Raw genomic sequence first — 20,957 nt, 5'->3', positions numbered from 1 at the left:
AATTCGGAGGTTATTATAACAGTAAAAATTATAGGTCTATAAAAAAAATTAAATGAATTTTGTCTTTCGTTAATGGATTGTTTTTATAAAATCATTTATAGAATTACATAAATTATTTTGTTCAATTAATAAATATATATTAACAGGAGCTGATTTAGGGGGATTTTTGTTCCTAGTAAAGTCAGGTATTTCAAGTAATAAAAAATTTTATAAGCCATATTCTTTTCCTTTCTACCCTCTAAAACTTCTGGATCTGCTATTGTATATTAATGAAAATCTAAATTATTACGAATCTTTTTTGAAACTCTTTCCTTATGGGCACCAAAAAGGTTTTTCCATACCAATCGTGGATTCGGCTAAGTCTACAATGGAGAACCGGGTGGATGGTAAGAGAAGAGAGCCGATATATTAGTGACAGACCGGCCATGAGGAATTCCCGTTCAGATTCGATTTCGGATTACTCAGAGCGGTAGGCGAACGTCTTCACCTCCTCAGCCGTCACCTTATGTATGTTTAAAAACATTTATGTGTGGTGCCATCTGTTATTAATTTTTATTTTTAAAATAATTTTTATATTATTAATTATTATAAAAAGGTAAAAGCCTTATTTTGGAGTAAGAGTGAGTTTTTTTTTTTTTTTTTAAATTATAAATGTCAATCAGGCGCAAAATTTTTATTAAGTCTGACTCCGCTCGAAATATGACATATAATTCTCCTCTATCTCCACTACCTTGACCTTCAACCACAAAAATTTAATAGCAACAATTCGCCATATAGAGAAATAATCCTGCCAAGTTTCAAAATTTTGGTTTATCCAGTCCTGAGATAGCCTATAATGCAAAATAGACACACACACACACACACACACACTTACTTTCGATTAATTCAGTACTCCACAATCTTCCCTCACCTAGGTTCTTCCCAGAATTCCGTGGCTTACCACAAGTAAAAATATATAACCTAATAGAGGAGTACATACAAAAAATACTGATTTACTGTTTTTTACTTGTGATAATATATAGGCTAAATATTAGAAATTAGTTTATAATCGATTTCCTTATTTCGACTTTATTTCTTAATAACCCGGAAACCATACTGGACGAAGCTCTGCCACTTTTGCGAAGTTTTCCTAACGTGAAAAGCACGTGAGGGGTCAGATTTTGTTAAATATGACTCTCGGTGTTTAAAGACAAGTTTGTGAGTGCACATATTCTGTGAAATATGACTGCTAAGGTGTAAAAGTTTTAAGCATAGAGTTTCTTCTGTTACAAATGTCAGCTTACAAACCTTACAAACCTGGTTCCAGTTCCTTACAAACCGATAAAAATAATACGATAAGCCACTTAATATAATACGATGTGCTTAACAAAATATTTCAATTTTACTTAATAAATCTAAGGAGAGATAATTGTAACTAACTTATCAGAAAAACAAAATAAAATAAATTTAAATTTTTCACATAAATTTTATTTTTTACTCGACTTTTTCAATGAGGCGTCAGAATAGTTTTAGCTTTTAACACCAAAAACTATTTTTTACTAAAGGACATCGGAAAAAACACAAACAAACAAACAATTCGTCAAAGCTTTTAATTTTTTCTGATTGCTTCCATTACGAGATAAAGTCGGAATGAAGGACTAATTGTCGCTACACCGGTCCAAATAAGTCGTAAAAAATAGGAAAATCTTAAAATTTCTTTCAGTATATAACACCTTAAATACAAATTTAAAATTTCTTTTAAAAAAATCTAGCAAGAAATTACGTAACTTTCCCAGCTGTTATGAAATTTTCTTTAAAATTTTTTAAATATTTTTAATTATTATAAAATGGCAAAAAGCTTAAGTTTGAGAGTAGAGATGAGTTTTATTATATAAAAATTGTAAAATCTTTATTAGCTCCGACCGTACTCGAGGTATGACACACCTCTATCTCCCTCCTCGACCTTTAACCATCAAAATTTAAGAGCATTGATATCCCTTAAACACAAATCTCCTTGCAAAATTTCAGAAATTTTAGACAAAAGACACAGGAGTTAGGCTTCAAAGAAAGTGAACAAATTTGTGCCCTTCCACACACATTAACATCCATACATACCGTAAAAATACAATTTTTTTTTTTTTTTTTTTTTTTTTTTTGCATTTCGGGGACATTGAAACGTTGTTTTAAGGTCCTCCGAATCCAAAAATATAAAAGTTTTGGGAGGATCATTTTTTGACCGATTAATCTATACTTTCTCTCTGTTGTATTTAACAGAAGGAAAATACGGCGGTTGGTCTTGACGATTTTGGACTCAGGGGATCGATCTTGAAACATTAAGAAGTGCAAAAAAGGGGGGGGATGTTTTCCTTTATATACGAATGTTCGTATGTGTGTGTATGTGGGTGGTAGATGGCGTGTAGATACGATTTTGTTTTTTAACTTTCCCGTTGAATTTTTTCGTTGACCCAATCTCTTTAAAAGTTAATAACTCTAGTGTTTTTGTCGAAATTTTCTGAAATTTTGGTACCAGAGGTTTGTATACCAGAGGATTAATGTTATCAAATTTTGATGGTTAAAGGTCGAGGATATGGGGATATAGAGAGGGTCGTGTGTCATATCTCGAGTATCTAATGAAGATTTTACTCGTTATTAGCACTTACAATTTTTTTTTTTTTTTTATAAAACTCACCCCTACCCAAAATTAAACTTTTTGCTATTTTATAATAATTAATTACGTAAAAGGTTTTTAAAATAAAATATATAAGAGATGGAACCATACGCAGTTTTAAATCTTGTTGCCTTTCCCTGCAACAAGATTTCAGTTAAGCAATTCGTTGCTGGAATTTTTTAAAAAGTATAAACTATAAAATAATAATAATACCTAAACAGACAACTACTATTCCGTATAGCATTGTTAGGTAACACTCCAAAATTGTCCAAAAAGTTTAAAATCGAATTTAGGCTAATGTTTATGACTAAGTTATTTCATGATTTTCTTTTTGATTTTTCTCTCCAAATGTATATAGGCGCTATAAAAAATTTAGGGTCACTAGTGCATTTAAAGTTGTGAATGAAACAGAGCAATTTCTTTTCAATATTTTATTTATTACTACTAAATATAAATAAAAAGTAACTAAAATGTTACCTGTGGTTTTAAGAAATTTCAAAAACATCATATGACAAATAAAATTACAGTCTAAAATTTTATTTGACTGCCATTAGCTTTTATAACATGAATAAGTCAATTTGGCATTGACACAATTAGGGTGTTTAGCTTGTCAGAGTTGATCTGCTTCCTTGAGGTTACTGTTGCAGTTTTTTAATCGAAAATATTATCGTATTGCTGTCCGTTATCACAATCTTTACTAAGTCATTCCACAGAAAATCTATGAAGTTTATGTCAAGTCTATAATCTGGCCGTTGAAAAACATCAATACCTCATATTATTCTCAACAAATCAGGCTATTGTAGAAGGTGCTGAGTATTTCATGAAGCAAATACGAGGCACATTATCTTGCTGGAAAGTGAACTTTTTGTCTGTCATTTCATTTTAGAGAGGAAGAAGATCATTTCTTAGCAAACCTTGATATTTTTCTGCATTTAATCGCTTTGGCACAATTGCAATAGATAAGTTTATTTGATAGGTAAAAGCAATTCAGTAACAAACTTTTCAAATCTCATACGTTATAATAGATTATATCTTTGGTTTCCCATTTTTGGAAAAAATAAGAATAAAAAACAAATACGGCCAAAATTAATTTTTAACTTTAACTAAAAACTTAAATTTTTCCGCCGTCGGATCCCATAACGACCACCTTAAAATTTGAAAATAAAAATATAATACTAACAGTTTTTTATATCCATGTTAGGGGTGTCTTTTCTTCTCGGCCCCTGTGCTCGTGTACCCGTTGCATTGCACTGGGTAAAAAAGCAGTCCGAATCATTACCGATCCAGTTCCCTGAGGGCTCCGTTAATTATATGTTTCCTTATTAAATATAATAATTTATTGTTATTATGTTTCAAAATGTGCTAAGCATTATACAAATTAAAAATCAGATAATTTTATAAGTGTTTTCATTATATAAAGATTGCCTAATTGAAAAGTGGACACGTGTCATATTTCATCGTGCAAAGTAGCGATTGATGGGCCATTTTACGGGCGGATAAGCTCAACATAGACAAAGCGCGGGCTGCATTAAGTATTGGCGAGAATAGATTTTATCTCCAGTAATTGGCAGATTAACGTTAAGTTAGTTACGATGGAAGCGTCCAGAATCGAACAACGGACGGTAGTTCGGTTTTCAGTGGCTGAAGTGAATAGGACTGCCGACATCTATAGACGAGAACGACGCTATAACGAAGACCACGAGTTCCCTCTTTGTATTGTTGCAGGAGACAAAACATGGTGCCACCATTACACCTCCGAAACGAAGAACACGAGCAAGCAATGCAAATACGCGTCCTCGTTCTCCCCGGCAGCTCGTAAGTCTGTAACGATGCTCAGTGCTGGAAAAGTGATATTGACTTTTTTCGACTGCCGTGCGACTTTACCATTTTCCGATCTCCCAAGAAAATTTTGCGACGACAAAGATTCGGAATAAGTGAAGGGAGATGAGGTGAAGGATAGGCTTGAAGAATTTTTTTACTAGCAGCCACCAGAATTCTATGCGAGGAGCATCGATCTGCTTATTAGACGTTGGGGTCTTTGCTTAAATAACATGGAAATTTCTTGTAGATTTGCAATAAAATGTTTGCCAGTTCTGACGTGTGTCCACTTATCATTTGGGCAACTCTTATATACTATTTCGAGTAAGATATATTTGTAATTATATCAACTTACATAATATTTTTCATTGTTGTTTTATTAACAAGTCAACAATTTTCTATTAATATATTATTCTATGAAACACGTAATTATAATTTACTAGCCAACCAAAACACAGGAAATCAGTTTTAAAAGTTATTCGTTCAAAATAAATATTTATTTTTTTTAAATCAAATATTGAACATTTCTATCCTCGGAATTAAATTATGTATTCCACAATAAATACTAAATTGAATTCGCAAACAGAATTACATCACTATAATAGGGGGAAAACGCTGATATTAACAAAGTTATACGTTGTAAAGCTGAATACAATCGGTTGAAAATTAAATATTCAAATTGCATCCGAAATATCACAAAATATCATATGATATTTGGGATGCAATTTGAAAAAATTTTAGACCTATAAATTCTCATTGTCATCCGTCTGTCCGTCAGACTGTCTTTCCTTGATCTCGAGAATATAGTTACACAGATAAAAGACGAAACTAGATATGTAAACCTTAAAGGCAGGAGGCCCAGATTAACTATATAAAATCTTCTGATAGAAACTAAAAGTTACGTTATTTCAATTCAAAAATTTTCCCCTGAAAGGAGTCAGATAAATGACCGGCATGACTTTATTGCCAACAGGAGAAGTATGATGTGCAGATGCAAGACACTATTAATTTGAGGTGGAGAGTTATATACCAGTATTTTAAATTAAATAAATTAAAAACAAAATACGATTAAAAATTGCAGTCCGGCATTGTGACGATGTTACAATAAATAATTGCTCGTTTGTTTTGAAAAATTATATATTATCAATTATTATAAAACGGCAAAACGCTTAAGTTTGTAAACTTGTAAATGCTAATAACAAACAAAATCTTCATTAAATCCAACCTTCCTTATACATGATTCCCCATTCTATGCCCACTCCCTCGACTTTTCACCACCAAAATTTAATAGCATCAATCTTCCTAATACACAAATCTTCTTGCAAAATTTCAGAAATTTTCGATAAAAGGCACAGGAGTTATTAAGCTTCAGTATGGGTGAACAAAATTATGCCCCATCCATAAATATAGAAAAAATCCCAAACATTTTTCATTTTGCGACGTTTAAAGGTCCCCGATAGTCCAAAAATGTAAAATTCTTGAAGGGAGCCTCATTCATTTCATATTATATTTCATTTAATATGAAATGTATGAGGCCCCTTTCATTTCATCTGGCTCTATTTATTTCATAATAAACTTATAAAAGAGAAAAAGTTATATAATAGCCTGGAAAGTAAATAAAGCGATCTATACTAATGTTACAACATTAGTATAGATCGCTTTATTTCTCTTAACTTTAATTTTATTACATTTGTTATTTCTTCTTGTATTAGCGTATCTTCATCCAATCTATAATATATTACATTCAACGGAAAACGCAGCTCTTCTCTGGCCCTTCGTCATTCCGAGACGATTGACAACCTACAACTCACCACGTGGAGGTGGCTGCGTAGAGTTTCCAGAAGAGTTACAGTAAAAAGGGTGCCATTCCACGCGTGACTAACATGACTTGTCGAGTTTTATTCGTCCTAACTCACACAATAAAAATATTTATAATTACTTCTAAATACTTAAAATTCAACTATTCGAAACTTACCATATTACTAAGACAGAAGTCCATTAAGAGAATCACCATTTTGTTTTTCAGTTCTTTTTCCACGTTTTCAGACAGATTATCCTTTATTTATTTTTGCTTTCAGATTCCAACGGAATTAAAGTATGCTGAAATCAATCACGCGATTCATTTCTGTCAATGCCGCTCATTTTTACTCTTTCCATCCTGTGGACACCCTAAGAGAGTCTTTTTTCAATCCCATCGTGGGAAAACTCCGAGGGGATTAAAGTGTCTATGCTTTGAGGGACGTGAGCTGGAACTCGGGCAAGCAACTCACCATGTTTTTTTATGGGCGGTCAGTCTCAAATATATCGGGATTTGTCCCTCGCCATCCAGCTACCTCTTTGTGGGCCTGGCCGAATTCATAATGGGTATGGAAAAACGGCCACTTAGGACGGAAAGTGTAAAAATATCTTCGTTATATTTGTAATTCAATTAACGTTTTGTGTAATTGAGAACTGTACTGACTGATAACCAAGTGGATATCTTTAAAAATTACTTCTTGTAATAGTTAAATAATGTTTATCGAGCTTAAATCATATTTTACTTACGTAAAATAGATAGAAGTTTTAAACTTTTTAAACAGGTCATAAAACAGTTATAAAATGCTCTAAATGTACAGTTTAATATATTTCGATACCTGGAAAAATCGATAGCGTGCACTTTCAATTTTGGCAATTTTCGATTTTTTCGACCTTTGAACTAACAATTATAGGATAGAAAACTCTTGGCAAAATAGTTAACATTTGCACATTGCTAATGATTACAACATTTACGAGAAAATTTAATATTTGTACCGGTACACATAAGGCTATAAACAAGAAAGTAAAGTGATTAGATCCTTCCTCACGTAGGTCGTCGAATTTGGTATCTATATTATCTACAGTGGTGAAATAATTAAACCTGTATTTCCCCGTAGGGAATACAATAATTGCCTCTGTAAAGTAGCTACCCTGTATTCCCTACAGGGAGTAAATAATTAAGCATATGGCTAGAAATCCCTGTCGGTATTTTGTAGCCAAATGCTTTAAGAGTTTTTCTCACGTAGCTGAAGGATAGAAACTCTGTATGTAGCATTGATAATTAAGTTACTCACAAGCTGCTCTTTTTTATTATCGTCGCCGTTTCCGTTGTTCGTTGTTAAAATCTAATCCGGATCTTCTCTTCCGCGTAATATGTGCATGAATCTTAACAATTCCTCATATTGACTAAACTGATTTCAATGCATTACGATACTTGATTGGTCTTTTTCGAAAATTTTAACACAGCGTTTCTCAACCCTTTCAAACCCAAGGACCAGTAAAACATCTGAAAAAAATCTACGGACCGCTAAGTTATGTTGGTTTGATTTTTTTTAAACGTATGTGGGTATTACCACCATTTGGGACATACTATGTGATTTATAGCATAATAAATCTAAAAACATGTTTTGAATACACATGGAAATATAATTAATCAAGTTGGAGGTAAAGTATTAAAAGTAAATTATCATTGAACAAAGTTTTAATTTTTATTAACTCTGCCTGCGGACCATAGGTTTAGAAAGGCTGCCTTAACATTATTACGCACGCATTACTCAGGTAAGGAATTAATTTCAATCTCACTCTCGTATTAAAGAATGCATGTTCGTGTTTAACATAAAATATTATATATTTTATGTCGAAATCTGAAGATCTGGGATTGAATTCGGGCAGGTCGAAAAAATCTCGAATGTGTCGGGCTTCGATGCCTCACCATACAGCCGCTCCATTGTAGGCCTGTCCGAACCCACGATGGGCCTAAAAGTTGGCTCTCATAGTGCCAACGGACTGGAAAGTGTAAAAATTTTTTTTAAAAATATAAAAGAATAAAAAGGCTGTTCCACATTTCACATCTGTAACTGAAATAAAATTATTGCACTTTCTTCCTTAACTCCCGAAATTCGTTAGAAAACGCAAGTAATATGGACGTTAATGGAACAGCAGCGCCAAATTTCGTTTTAACGGCTGAATTTCACGCCAGAAGGATGAAATCTGACACGCTTCCAATATTTTCCCTTGTTATGTATATGTTATGGATATACAACAGCTGGGAAAGTAAAGCCTAGAAATAGTGTGTTTTTCATTCATTAAAGTGAAATATGCATGAATTTGTAACAGAAAATCTTTATTAAAATGTCCACAATAAAATACTTTTTGCATACTGCCGATATAACCTTATAACATTCATTTCGTGTTTTTGTTTCCTCTTATTTTTCTAAGTATTTTTGATCCGGTACGAAAACGGATGTATTATGTCCTGTATATTAAATGTTTTATTTTTAATATCAAATTGCTAATAAATGGAGAAATTAATTTTTCTCTTATTTTTTTCAAATGTGATGACTTGGAATTTTGAAACAAAAACAGCAATTAAATTTAAAGGCCAACCTGGTTCTTATTTCGGATTTTCTGTGGCCATACATAACAATTCCGAAGGCATTTTGTAAGTAATTTTTATATTGTAATGATGATTCTGTATAAATATGTGTTTTATTTACATTTTAAAAAATTAAACTAGGCCTTTAGTTGCAGCAACGAAAGACAATTTAACAGGCGCATTGTATAAATGCAACATAACTAATAACAAATGTGAATATGTTTTAGATAAAGGTAAATATTTATCGTTAAGATAAAATTAGGATTGCTTTAAATTTATACATGAATATTTTGAAACAGGGAGGAACAAAATTGAAACCCAAAAAAATACATGGCTCGGTGTAAGTTTAGATGTTCAGACGAAGCAAAATGGACATATCATAGTAAGTTATTTAACTAATGTTAATAATTTATTTATTTAAAATTTCTACAATTATTGTTATTGTTATTATTATCGAATAAACATTAAAGTGACAAATTAAATTAATTATAATATGAAAGCGCTTTTTATCTTAATATGCAAAGTTATATATAAAAAAAAATTATTCTATAAAAGTACAAATTATGATATAATTACTAATGGGTACAAATTCAGCTCTTAATGAGACCTTATCGGAGTTGTTGGCCGCCCGTAATATCAAAAACGTCAAAGGAACTAATAACTCATATGTGACCCATTGCGAGATATAGCACATCGAAATCTACCCGATCCGGAAACTTTGATCAAGAAATGGGGTAAAACTTAAAAATAAAAATCTGGAAAATTTCGCGTGCTCTAGCCCGTTGATTACCGTGAACTCGGAACCGACTACCAGTGTTCGGTGGACCATGAATAGATAGAAACATTTTACTAATATAAAAAATACAAAATACATTTAATAGAAGTAGTAGACCTAATTATTTCAATAACACCCCAGCATGCCTATGAGTTTTGGGCTGGTAGTTAGTCGTGGATTCGCGCCTGAATAACGGACTGGTCACATGGAGTTCATTGGGTTTTTCTTCGCCTGTCTAACACCTGAATCGGGGCCAGTTTCCCACAGAAATTCTTCCCGGTAGGCACTCCCGGGAAGACTTGGCAGATTGATTACCCACGTTTTGCGTTACCTTATGCCATCAATTCTACAATTTCAGTAGAACATATGCGTATGAGTTTTAGACGATGAATGGAATGGATATGACTAAAATGGCCTTCTTAGTGCCCGCAGGACGAAAAAAGTTAAAAGAAAATGATTCTTATTGTTGTTTGCATATGGCAACGCGACTCGCGGGCAATGTTCCCAGGTGGAATGACCGGAAGGACTTTTACTGGAAACTGGCCTTTATTTATTAGACATGTAAAGTGACCAGATCTGAAATTTAAAAACGGGACGTTAGGCTGGGAGCTTCGATATGACGTCAGATGAGTCACGTAATTCATGCCGGTCGACGTTCGTTGGTTTTCTACATCATCGATGACAGATGCTACGAACAACCAATGAACATCTTACTTATCGTATACGATAAGTTTATGATATGTTACAATCACAATATTAACAATATTTTAAGAAAAATGGCATTTTGTTGACATTTTAATAATCGTTATTTATGCTTGTGTAGGTAAAACGGTTGTGTAAGAATAACAATCGCCTTCCGCTTTATATACTAACTTATCATTTTGATGTTCTTCAGTTCTTGTGTTATTAACAGCTAAAAGTCTCTAAAAATTTGCCGCCAATAGCCAAGTGGATAAAATCTGTTAACATTGGTCGCGGGTTTGTGTCTAAGAAACGAACTGGCCGCGTGAAGTTTTCCGTGGTTACTTCACGTATGTAACAATCTAAATACGGGCTAGTTTCCCATAGAAATTCCTCTCAGGAAACGCTTTTCTCCGCTAATTCCTAAACAGGAGCTAGTTTCTTGAAGAAAATCCTTCCGGAAGACACCTCTCACTAAAGATCTTCCATCTGTTTTGGTTTTATTTGATTACGGCAACGCGACATATGAGCGATCTGCCGACGGGGAAATGTCTTTTGGGAGATCTGTTATGAGAAACTGGCCCCTATCGAAGTGGTAAATTAATTAATAATAGAGGGAAACTTCTCTATCATTTTTGTGAAAATAACAGTCTTGTGTGTTTAAATGGTTTATTACCAGGATATAAAGAAGGTAATTTTACCTACCATGCAACTAAGGGAAGCAGTGTAATTGATTTCGTCATAGTGTCACAAGAAATATATTCTCATATTGTAAATGATCTGTGTTTTATTAGAGATAGGATCTGATCACTCACCTGTTTTTCTTTCAATAATTCCTTTGATAACATCAGGAGTTCCTAATAGACAATATGCTGGTAAACGTGCAATTTGAATGAATTTAAATCTTCATTTGCTGTTAAATTGGATAAAGTTTTGTTAGATGAATATGGAGGAAACCTCACATTCAATGATCTGGTGGAATGCATAGCCAAGGTGGCAATCTTTCTAGATTTAATTTATCACGTTAAATCTGTAACTTCTAAAAGGCATACAACAAATGCGTGGTATGATAGAGAGTGTTACTCCATGTGGGAAAAAAAATCTATAGAAATTGTTTAAGAAAGTGAAAAAATTAAACACGGATATGAATGTTTTGTTTCATATAAAAATTATTTAAAGGAATATAAATTATTAGGTCAAAAGAAAAAACAGTCATATTTTTGGAACTCAAATAACAGATTGATGACATGCAATAATTCTAAAATATTTTGGCAGTTAGTTAATAATTTTAAACGTAAAAAGCTCAATCTTTCCAAAGATTGAGTTTTTTACGAGGAATCCTTGAATTACCCTTGTAATTCAAGAATTCCTTTGGAAAGACGGTTCAATTATTATACTACTAAATTCTCTAAAGAACATTTCTTACTTATTAATGAGGAACAAATGTCGATAGATGTGTATAAAGTGTTTCCAATAGGAACGGAACGTTTTACAGATTTTACACTGGAGGAGTTACAAGGAACTATTAACCATTTTAAATCTGGTACCTCGCCTGGAATTGATTTTATTAGAACATAATACTTAGTGTTTTTCAGGAAATTTTCTTCTTACAACATTGGAAGTTTTTAACTCTATTAAAAGAATTTCTACTTTTGCGGGAAAATGGATTGAATCTTTGATTATTCCAATATATTAAAAAAGGCAATTGTATGACCCCAAAAATTATCGGTCTATATCTTTGGTTCCTTAATTGGAAAGCTATTACGTTTTTATTAAATAAAAGATTAAAAAATTGAATTATTAAATGCGATATTTTGAGTGAGGAGCAAGAAGGTTTTGGACCTGGCCGATCTTGCCAGGATCAAATATTTGTATTAAATGCATTGGTGCAATTGAAATTACAAAAAAGAGGAAAAGTTTATGCTATTAAGAGTATTTAGCATTATTATTATTAAATAATTTGAAATATAGGAATGATTAATTTGCTGATAATATAGTCTAAGATAAATTACGCATTAACTTCTAGATAGACCACAAATAATATATTGATAAGCCTACAGAATAAATTTAATATTTTATTACATTGAAACACTGAAAATCTGGACTTTCTGGATACGAAAACTGTAGATCAGGAATTTTAATAATTTTGTAATTTTACTATGATTGTAGATTTCTCCCAAATCTTCACTATGTGAGGTCATTAATGTGAGATTACTACATGTTCTAATAAACTGATCAAAGAAAAAGTATACAGGGTTTATCATAAGTCACCCGCCATAGGAGATCGTAGAGAGAAGCATCAGGTGACTGTAGACAAAGCATCAGGAGCAAGTGGATAGTGTAATATGGTGCATCTTTTCGGATCTGCAATACTGCCAACGGAAATTAATTAATTGCACATAATTCGTAAGTATGATCAAATCATTCTGTGCAATTAATTTTCCTTTAACAGTATTGCAGACCCGAAATAATGCATCATATAACCAATACACTTACTCTTGTCCCTGACGCTTTGCCTACAATCACCTGATGCCTCTCTGCACAATCTCCTATGACGCGTGACTTAGGAAAACCATGCATAAGTGAGGTTTTATCTAGGTTACAGTGTACTTTGAAGAAACTTTGTTTTATTACTATTTGACTTTTTACAGTCTTGTATCGTCATTCATTACAATATTAAAATCTTTCTTTTATATACTGTGAAAATTGTTTATCTTGTCCATCATCTGTATTAATTAACGTGTTCATTTGTTAAAACCATCTCCACTTGCATACACATTTTATAGATGCCAGTTCCAAGGTATTTTGTATAAAGACGTTTTTGTTGTATCAGTGTGAGATCATACTAGCTTCAAATAGATTTAAGTTTTTGCATGGTGACATCAAATTGACGTTATATTTATTGCTGACGCTAGACGCTACATACAAGAACTTAAATCCAGCTTGTCACGCTTTGCTTTTGTTTCGTGCTGTGATAATTAATCTAACACAGTGTTTCTCAACGGGGGCGATATCGCCCCCATGTGGGCGATTTTCTATGTTGGGACGATTAGTAACAATTTATATTTGGGGGGGCAAAAAATTTTTTGGGCGATATAGTAAAACATTATATTAAGAATAATTAGATATTTTATTCGTTATATCGTACAATAATTAAACAAATAACATTATATTAGTCACTACTCTATTCAATGCAATACGAATTTGAGGGCCGAGGCTAACGCCCAACAAAATTTTTTTCGAAATGAAGGGGGCGATACTATGTAGCGGTTTTATTGAAGGGGGCAACGATTTGTTAGAGGTTGAGAAACACTGATCTAACAGCACAACAACTAACCGATACACTGTGTATCGGTCCTATCCTTCACCACTCCGCCATCTCCATTTGGTCCTAGCTGAACTCGTATCTACTGTGTATTGTGTGAAATAAAGGCAGTTTTAGTGTCAAAAAAGTAAAAAGGTCTTTCCTGGAAGTAGGATCGGATTTAAGAGACTTTTTCTGCAAAGTCATCTACGTTCGACCAAGCCTACAATGGAACAGTGAAAGGACGTGGCCACGTCGAATCATATATATGAAAGTTTTTTGAGAATTTAACTTGGATTTGAAACTGTTTCCATTAGAGACTATCGCTCGAATCGTCTTTACTATCTTAGCCCTCCGGTCTACGGAATACATTTCTATAACGAGAAACTGGCTCCTATTTTGGTGTTAGACACGTGTAGAAAACCCGGAAAACTCTACGCAGCCAACCTGTTGTCGGCAATGTTCCCTCTAATTTTTTTTTTTTGTAGATGAGCGGAACATATACTTCTCTGAGCAAAAAAAATTTTGCTGAGCAGATTCTGAGCAAAAAATTTTCTGAGCATGTATATATAAAATCTTATTTTTTCCTATAAAAATTAAAATAATTAATTATAAAGTAGAAATTAAAATTCATTTTAAAACATACTTCAATACAAAATATTATCTTTTGTCAATGATTTAATGTACAGTCATACCTCGGTACTCGAACGTTTCGAAACCCGAACAAATCGGTACCCGACCAAAAATTTCGGAAAAAAATGCCCCTGTTCCCGAACAAAATTTTGGTACTCGAACGGAAAAGCCCGCCAAGTCGGCGGCGGCGTCAGTTACCAGACAGTCATTGTTCCGCATGCACATTAACTTACGCTGTGCTATATTTTTTGGATTAGCATCCTTTTCTTTTGATTTATTAGCTCTTAAACATGGGTCGCAAGTAGAATAAAAGGGAAAGTGGTCAAGTGAAAAAGAAAACAGTGAGAACAACAATCGAACTGAAAAAAAATCATTGCTAAACACGAAAATGGAGTGCGTGTTTCGGATCTTGCTGTCCAATATTCTATGGCTAAGTCGACAATATCGACTATTTTAAAGAATAAAGAAACAATAAAAAGAGCTAATGTTGCAAAAGGAGTGACTACGTTGACAAAGCAAAGGCCTCAGATACTTGAAGAAGTGGAGAAGTTGCTACTTATTTTTATAAATGAGAAACAGTTACGAGGTGATAGCATTAGTGAGACATTTATTTGTGAAAAGGCGCTAGAAATCTATGACGATTTAGTGAAGAAAACCCCTGGTACAAGTACGAGTGCTTTTGTATTCAAGGCTAGTAGAGGGTGGTTTGAAAATTTTAAGAACCGAAGTGGAATACATAACGTAGTAAGACATGGAGAGGGAGCTAGTTCAGACAAGGAAGGGGCTGAGAAATTTGTCGCCGAGTTTAGTAAACTTATGATGGAAGAAGGTTATGCACTTTCAACAGGTGTTCAATGCAGACGAAACTGGGCTATTTTGGAAGAAAATGCCGAAGAGAACCTATATTACAAAGAAAGAAAAAGCACTACCAGGGCACAAGCCAATGAAAGATAGGCTTACTCTTTTGCTGTGTGGTAACGCAAGTGGAGATTTTAAGGTTAAGCCATTGTTGGTTTATCACTCGGACAACCCAAGGGTGTTCAAAAGGAACAATATTATGAAGAGTAAATTGCCTGTTATGTGGCGTGCTAATGCAAAGGCCTGGGTGACTCGGCAATTTTTTGTTGAGTGGGTGCATGAAGTTTTTGCACCAAGTGTGAAAGAATATTTGCAAGAAAAGAACTTGCCAATAAAATGCCTTCTTCTATTAGATAATGCTCCTGCTCATCCTCCAGGCTTTGAGGAGAATTTAGTCGAAGAATTCGACTTTATTCGGGTTCAGTATCTACCACCTAACACAACCCCTTTACTACAACCAATGGATCAACAGGTCATTTCTAATTTCAAAAAATTGTACACTAAATCCTTGTTTCGAAAGTGTTTTGAAGTCACTAATGACACTCGGTTAACTTTTAAAGAATTTTGGAAAAATCATTTCCATATCATTAATTGCGTTCATTTTATTGACAATGCATGGAACCAAGTGACAAGTTCCATTACCAGATGTTTTTATGGAAGGGGATTTCCCTTCTCGGCAGTAACTCCCGCTCTTCCTCCTCACACCTCCATTCACTTACGCCGTCATATCGCAATAAAAAAGGTAAGTTTTCGTATGTTAAAATGACTTCTTTAATGTTTTTACTATTTATTGAGAGTTATATATGTGTTATTTACTGCTTGCCTAAAAACTAAATATCATTTATACTCTAATCTGTTATGTTACTAGCGAATCAACTGGGGATTGGAACGCATTAATCCACTTTACATTATTTGTAATGGGAAAAAATGATTTGGAGTCCGAACATATTGGTACCCGAACCTCTTTCTGGAACGGATTATGTTCGTGTACCAAGGTACCACTGTATTTAATCGAAATATACGTAGCAATCAGGGCCGGATTTACCAATCCGGGGGCCCTGGGCACAAATTCGGTGGGGGCCCTCTTTAAGAGTAGGCAAATTTGATGATTTACAAAATTTACACAAAATACTGTACTTTCAACTAGATTTCAACTAGGAAGTTGTAAATTTCATTTAAAAATAAGGTTATTGTAAACATACTTATATTTTATTGTGTAAAACTAATTATTTTAATTTAATTGAAAAATATCTATGTAAAATTTTTTCCCGAAATTTTCCGATGGTTCATAGGTTTTTTATCGGGTTTGGTTTTCTTTGCCTGTGGCCCTCATGACTAGGTCACACTAGACTGTCGCAGTAATAAAAAAAAAATTATGTTTATACATAGTTTTGTGGGGGCCCTGGGCACCGGCTCCAAATGTCCCTATGTAAATCCGGCCCTGGTAGCAATAATCATGTTGAAGACAGAGTGAGAAATAAGTAAACAACAATTCAAATCAGTGTGCATGCTCGCCTGCGCGGCAACAATTTGAGCAGTGCGCGCGGCCGCGCAGCTTAGCGGGAACATTGTACGTCGGCCTCGAATCCACGACCAACTAATTACCAGTGTTGTTGTGCAGAGTTCACGAATGGACATTTCATATTGTAAAATACTCTTCGAATTTCTCATATTTATACTGTATTTAAATTTATTATTCAAAAGTTTTAGATAGAAAACTTTAAATTAAATTAGTTAAATTCTTATATTTTCTCTCATTTCATTATTTAAATTAAGGTATGCGGACATTTATGGACAACTGAATCAGTAAATTCATATCTGCCTGTGGGTATTTGTTATATATTGGGTAATGATTTCAGGAAAGTGGCAACAGTTACTCCATTCAAACGTAATTATATTACTTACAGTATATTTAATTATAAACACTCAGCTTACAAAGAACTACTAACTTATAATCATATGATTAATATTTATGTTAGGAAAAAATTACTGGATTCGAACTTCTTCTTCACAAACTGGATTCTCAGTTTCATTTGGACAGGTTTGTAGGCTTGTATTATACAAATAAAGTTTACGATCGCTTTTACATAACGGGTGATTGAAATTAAATTACCCCTGTTAAACGCTGATCTAGAGAGATATTTAATAATGCAGATACAACCAAATTTGTTATGATGGCATTTCAGAACATAAAAAAGTTATTACCGCTAAAAGAATTAATGCTGAAACTTACCCCTATGGCATTTCTGGCGATGCAAGCAACAAACAAGACACTTATGTATAGGCGGAGGAAAGACATAGCCGTACACATAGTGTTTAACTGGCGGGAAAAGGGAGAACAGAAAGATGGAAGGGAGATAGTAAAAGAAGGAATAGTAACATTCTTCATACTCGACTATGCATCGTTAGCGATATTGGTATTTTCCTTTATGCTTGCTGTATGTCCAAGGAGCACAGCCTACAGTATGCAAGCTTAGAGAGCATACACATGTTACTTGTATAACGTATATGCTTTTTTATAAAAATATTTTCTATGCACTGACCTTAGCGATACAGGGGGTTCTATTTAACGTGTTCCCCATTTCAAAGGTGTGTAGCTTGAAAACGACAAGCAGTGTGTTTAACAGCCAAAATTAATTGATCCCCCGTGATGCTTCTCTCATGCAATGTGATATGTCTGTCGAGGCCGCCAAATTTGCGATGTGTCTTCGATAAACCACACTATTTAAGTGTCTCCATAACCAAAAACCAAGCGAATCCAAATCGCCAAAAGTGCCATATTGGTGAGTTTTGATACTTTTTTACGGAAATGTTTTTCGCGTGTTCTGAAATGTCCCTATAAAAAATTTGGTTGCATTTGGATTACTAAATATCTCTCTAGACGGCGTTGAACAGGGGTAATTTCATTATAATTACCCGATATTTTTCAAAAATATTTATTTTATTACTGTATTTATTTTAGGATGGAAATGATGATTTATTAATCGGATCACCTGGCTTTGATTTCTTTACTGGTATGTTTTCTACTAGATATTAGCATAAATTGGGTTGTTGTAAATTTATTATAACATTTATTTAGGTACTGTGTTAAGATATAATTTCTTAAATGACAACTTTACTGATAAAAGTCTTTTCCTTTTTAACTTGAGAGCTCGAGAAAATGACAGTTATATAGGTAATTAATATTTCAATAATAAATACTCGTACATAAAAATTATATTTTACATTAATCACTGTAAATTATTGTTTTCGATTAAAAAACTTGTTTATCATTAAATACTTTAATAATTTTCAGGATATTCTGTCTCGTCAGGAAACTATTTTTATTCAGACAGCATGATGTATGCAGCAGGAGCGCCTAGAGCCGGAAATTATGCAGGAAAAGTAATGAAATGACAATAATTAAAAATAAAATCAATAACAAAAGAATGATGTAGGCTCTACTACAGTTAATTATTTAAACATTAGACAAATTATGTCGGGCCCCGAACTTCACTACCCGGCGCCCCATTGTGGACATAACTAGAACACATGATAGGCCTGGAAAAATAGCACTCTCAATGTCTAAGGGGCGGAAACAGTTGAAAAAAACTATATAATGTCTGTTCTCATGAGGAAGACATCTGATGACATGATTAACGGAAACGTCTATTAATTGAGGACCTCGGAAGTAAAACGTGTTAAGTGACATTAGTATCGTTTTCAGTATTATAGCATGTAAAACCTGTTAAATGTAATTTGAACAAGTTTTACATGCTATAATACTGGAAACGATACTAATGTCACTTAACACGATGTTTTCAATTATTTTAGGAAGTATACCTTCGTAACATTTTATATTATCGTATTTTTAATATTATAAACGCATGCATCAAATTTGCAAATTTAAAATCTAAACAAAAGTGTATCCTAAAATTAGGCCTAGGCCTAATATTTAATCTTACAATTAAAATATTTAAATTTCAGTTGAATTCTATTTTCCCTGTATAAAATTTGACGTATCAATTATTGTCGAATTCATTATTTGCAGTCACTCGATAAGCTAATTAACTTATATAGTTATTATTATTAATTGCATTCAATACTTAATTATTGTTTACAATAATCGATCTAATATATTTAAGATTAATCGAATTTGTAAGTATATTTTCGGCACAGAATTCGTCTATCAAAACATATAGCAATATAAAGCATATAATTGTGTCAATATTAGTTTTTAAGGTGAAATGAAATGTAAAGAGTATTTGAATGTTTAAAAAAATACAGTTATTTAATATTATTTTACTTACTTATATGCTTTTTTGGATCGTCTCCACTCTGTGGACACTAAGAGGGCCTCGTTTTAGCAAGCCCATTAGAGCCCACTCCATTTGAGTTTGGCTAGACCCAAATGGGGTGGCCGAATGATGAGGACAGTTGTGCGATATATCTGGAACGGACCTTCCCCGAAAAATTCCTGGTGTTTTTCAACTAGACTAGACCAGATCACCAGAGCGATAGGCTGATAACCGTTTTGGCTATTCGGCCGTCGAAATTTTGTTATAAATTAGTGTAATTTATTTTAAGTAATTATTAAAACAATAAAACTTTAGTATATCTACATTGTTGCTTTATTAAATGAATTAAAAATCCCTCCTCGAAATTTGTTTCTTGATCTGTCATAGGCTTGCTTACTTAGTTATTTACCATATAAATGCATGCATCCGTATCACATAAATAACTGAAAACATGGTTATTAATTGTATTTTTATTAAGTAATTTTATTCAGTATACTATTATATAGTAAACTGAATAAAGCTCTGAACACCTCTGCTACAGAATATAAAACGTACTTAAAGAATGTACAGAACATTGAGCACATTAAGTAACCTGCATAACTCTGTAACAGTTCGAGGTAGGTCAATAAAATCTTTCAGCAATCAATTCCTTGTGAAATTCTGACCCCTAAATGAAGTGTCACATGAACTCCTTTCCATTTACAGTTTCGGGGTTGCATTCAATATGGCTGCTGTAAAGATGGCGGCCGTGCCTGTAACACACATCAATCTGTTTTCTCCTGGTCTAATGTATTCCTGACATGAGTGAGTTAACTTTGGGTACATTCTATATTATGTAGCAGGGATTTTAAGTGAGTCTCTTTTCCACTCTGTATTATAATTTTTCTGTTTATCCTTACTATGTAACCAATAAATTAGTTTATTTGAAAATAAACACACCTTTTACTTTCATACTTTTAGGAATATTTAAGTTTCTGCTTTCACAAAATACGGTCTGTTAATTATAACTCATATTTATTCATTTAAAATTTATATAAATTAATTTCAGGTCTATATCTTTGATGAAAAATCTACAATTACAATGGAATTAGAAGGATTTCAAGTAAGTAATTTATACAGTATAATTATACTAAATCTATTCAATAACAATGACGATTGATCAGTAAGGATTTTACAGACAGGAGAATATTTTGGGTCATCCATTTTAAGTGTCGATATCAATAATGACAAACTGACAGATCTATTTGTCGGCGCTCCCTTACATTCTGAGAAGTTCGGTAGGGAAGAAGGAAGAGTTTATGTTTATTTAAGTCAGGATAACGTAAGTGCCATAATATACACAGTATACTCCCGATTATCCGGGTTAATCACTGGCAATGGAGACACGGATAATCTGTTTTAATGAAATCCAATCGATTTTTATTTTATTTAGTTTTTAATTTCATATTAAATTTAATATAATAGTTTATATATTATGAGTTAAATACGTTTTGAGAACGGTAATTAATTGATTAGTAAACTTTAGATATGATCAAGGTTGAATAAAACTTTCGAGATAAACAGAAAATTCAGAA

The 20,957-nt window shown here is 33.1% G+C and overlaps 1 protein-coding gene across 1 annotated transcript in view; it reads left to right on the top strand.

The window, feature by feature from the left end:
* The first annotated feature begins 8,757 nt into the window (after nt 1-8,757).
* Nucleotides 8,758-20,957, top strand: part of LOC136988246 (integrin alpha-4-like) — a 24,168-nt gene continuing 11,968 nt past the window's right edge. The window contains exons 1-10 of the mRNA XM_067286102.1: nt 8,758-8,921; nt 8,997-9,088; nt 9,155-9,237; nt 16,883-16,994; nt 17,086-17,147; nt 18,069-18,120; nt 18,186-18,281; nt 18,402-18,490; nt 20,432-20,485; nt 20,561-20,704. Coding sequence (XP_067142203.1) covers nt 8,779-8,921; nt 8,997-9,088; nt 9,155-9,237; nt 16,883-16,994; nt 17,086-17,147; nt 18,069-18,120; nt 18,186-18,281; nt 18,402-18,490; nt 20,432-20,485; nt 20,561-20,704 — 927 coding nt within the window. The 5' untranslated portion in view covers nt 8,758-8,778. The remainder of the gene's footprint in view (nt 8,922-8,996; nt 9,089-9,154; nt 9,238-16,882; nt 16,995-17,085; nt 17,148-18,068; nt 18,121-18,185; nt 18,282-18,401; nt 18,491-20,431; nt 20,486-20,560; nt 20,705-20,957) is intronic.

This window comes from Centruroides vittatus, unplaced genomic scaffold, assembly GCF_030686945.1.
Source record: "Centruroides vittatus isolate TY-2023 unplaced genomic scaffold, ASM3068694v2 scaffold_324, whole genome shotgun sequence".
In the NCBI taxonomy this organism is placed as follows: Eukaryota; Metazoa; Arthropoda; class Arachnida; order Scorpiones; family Buthidae; genus Centruroides; species Centruroides vittatus.
Note: the sequence above shows the minus strand (reverse complement) of the source record. Positions and strands in the feature narration are given on the sequence as shown.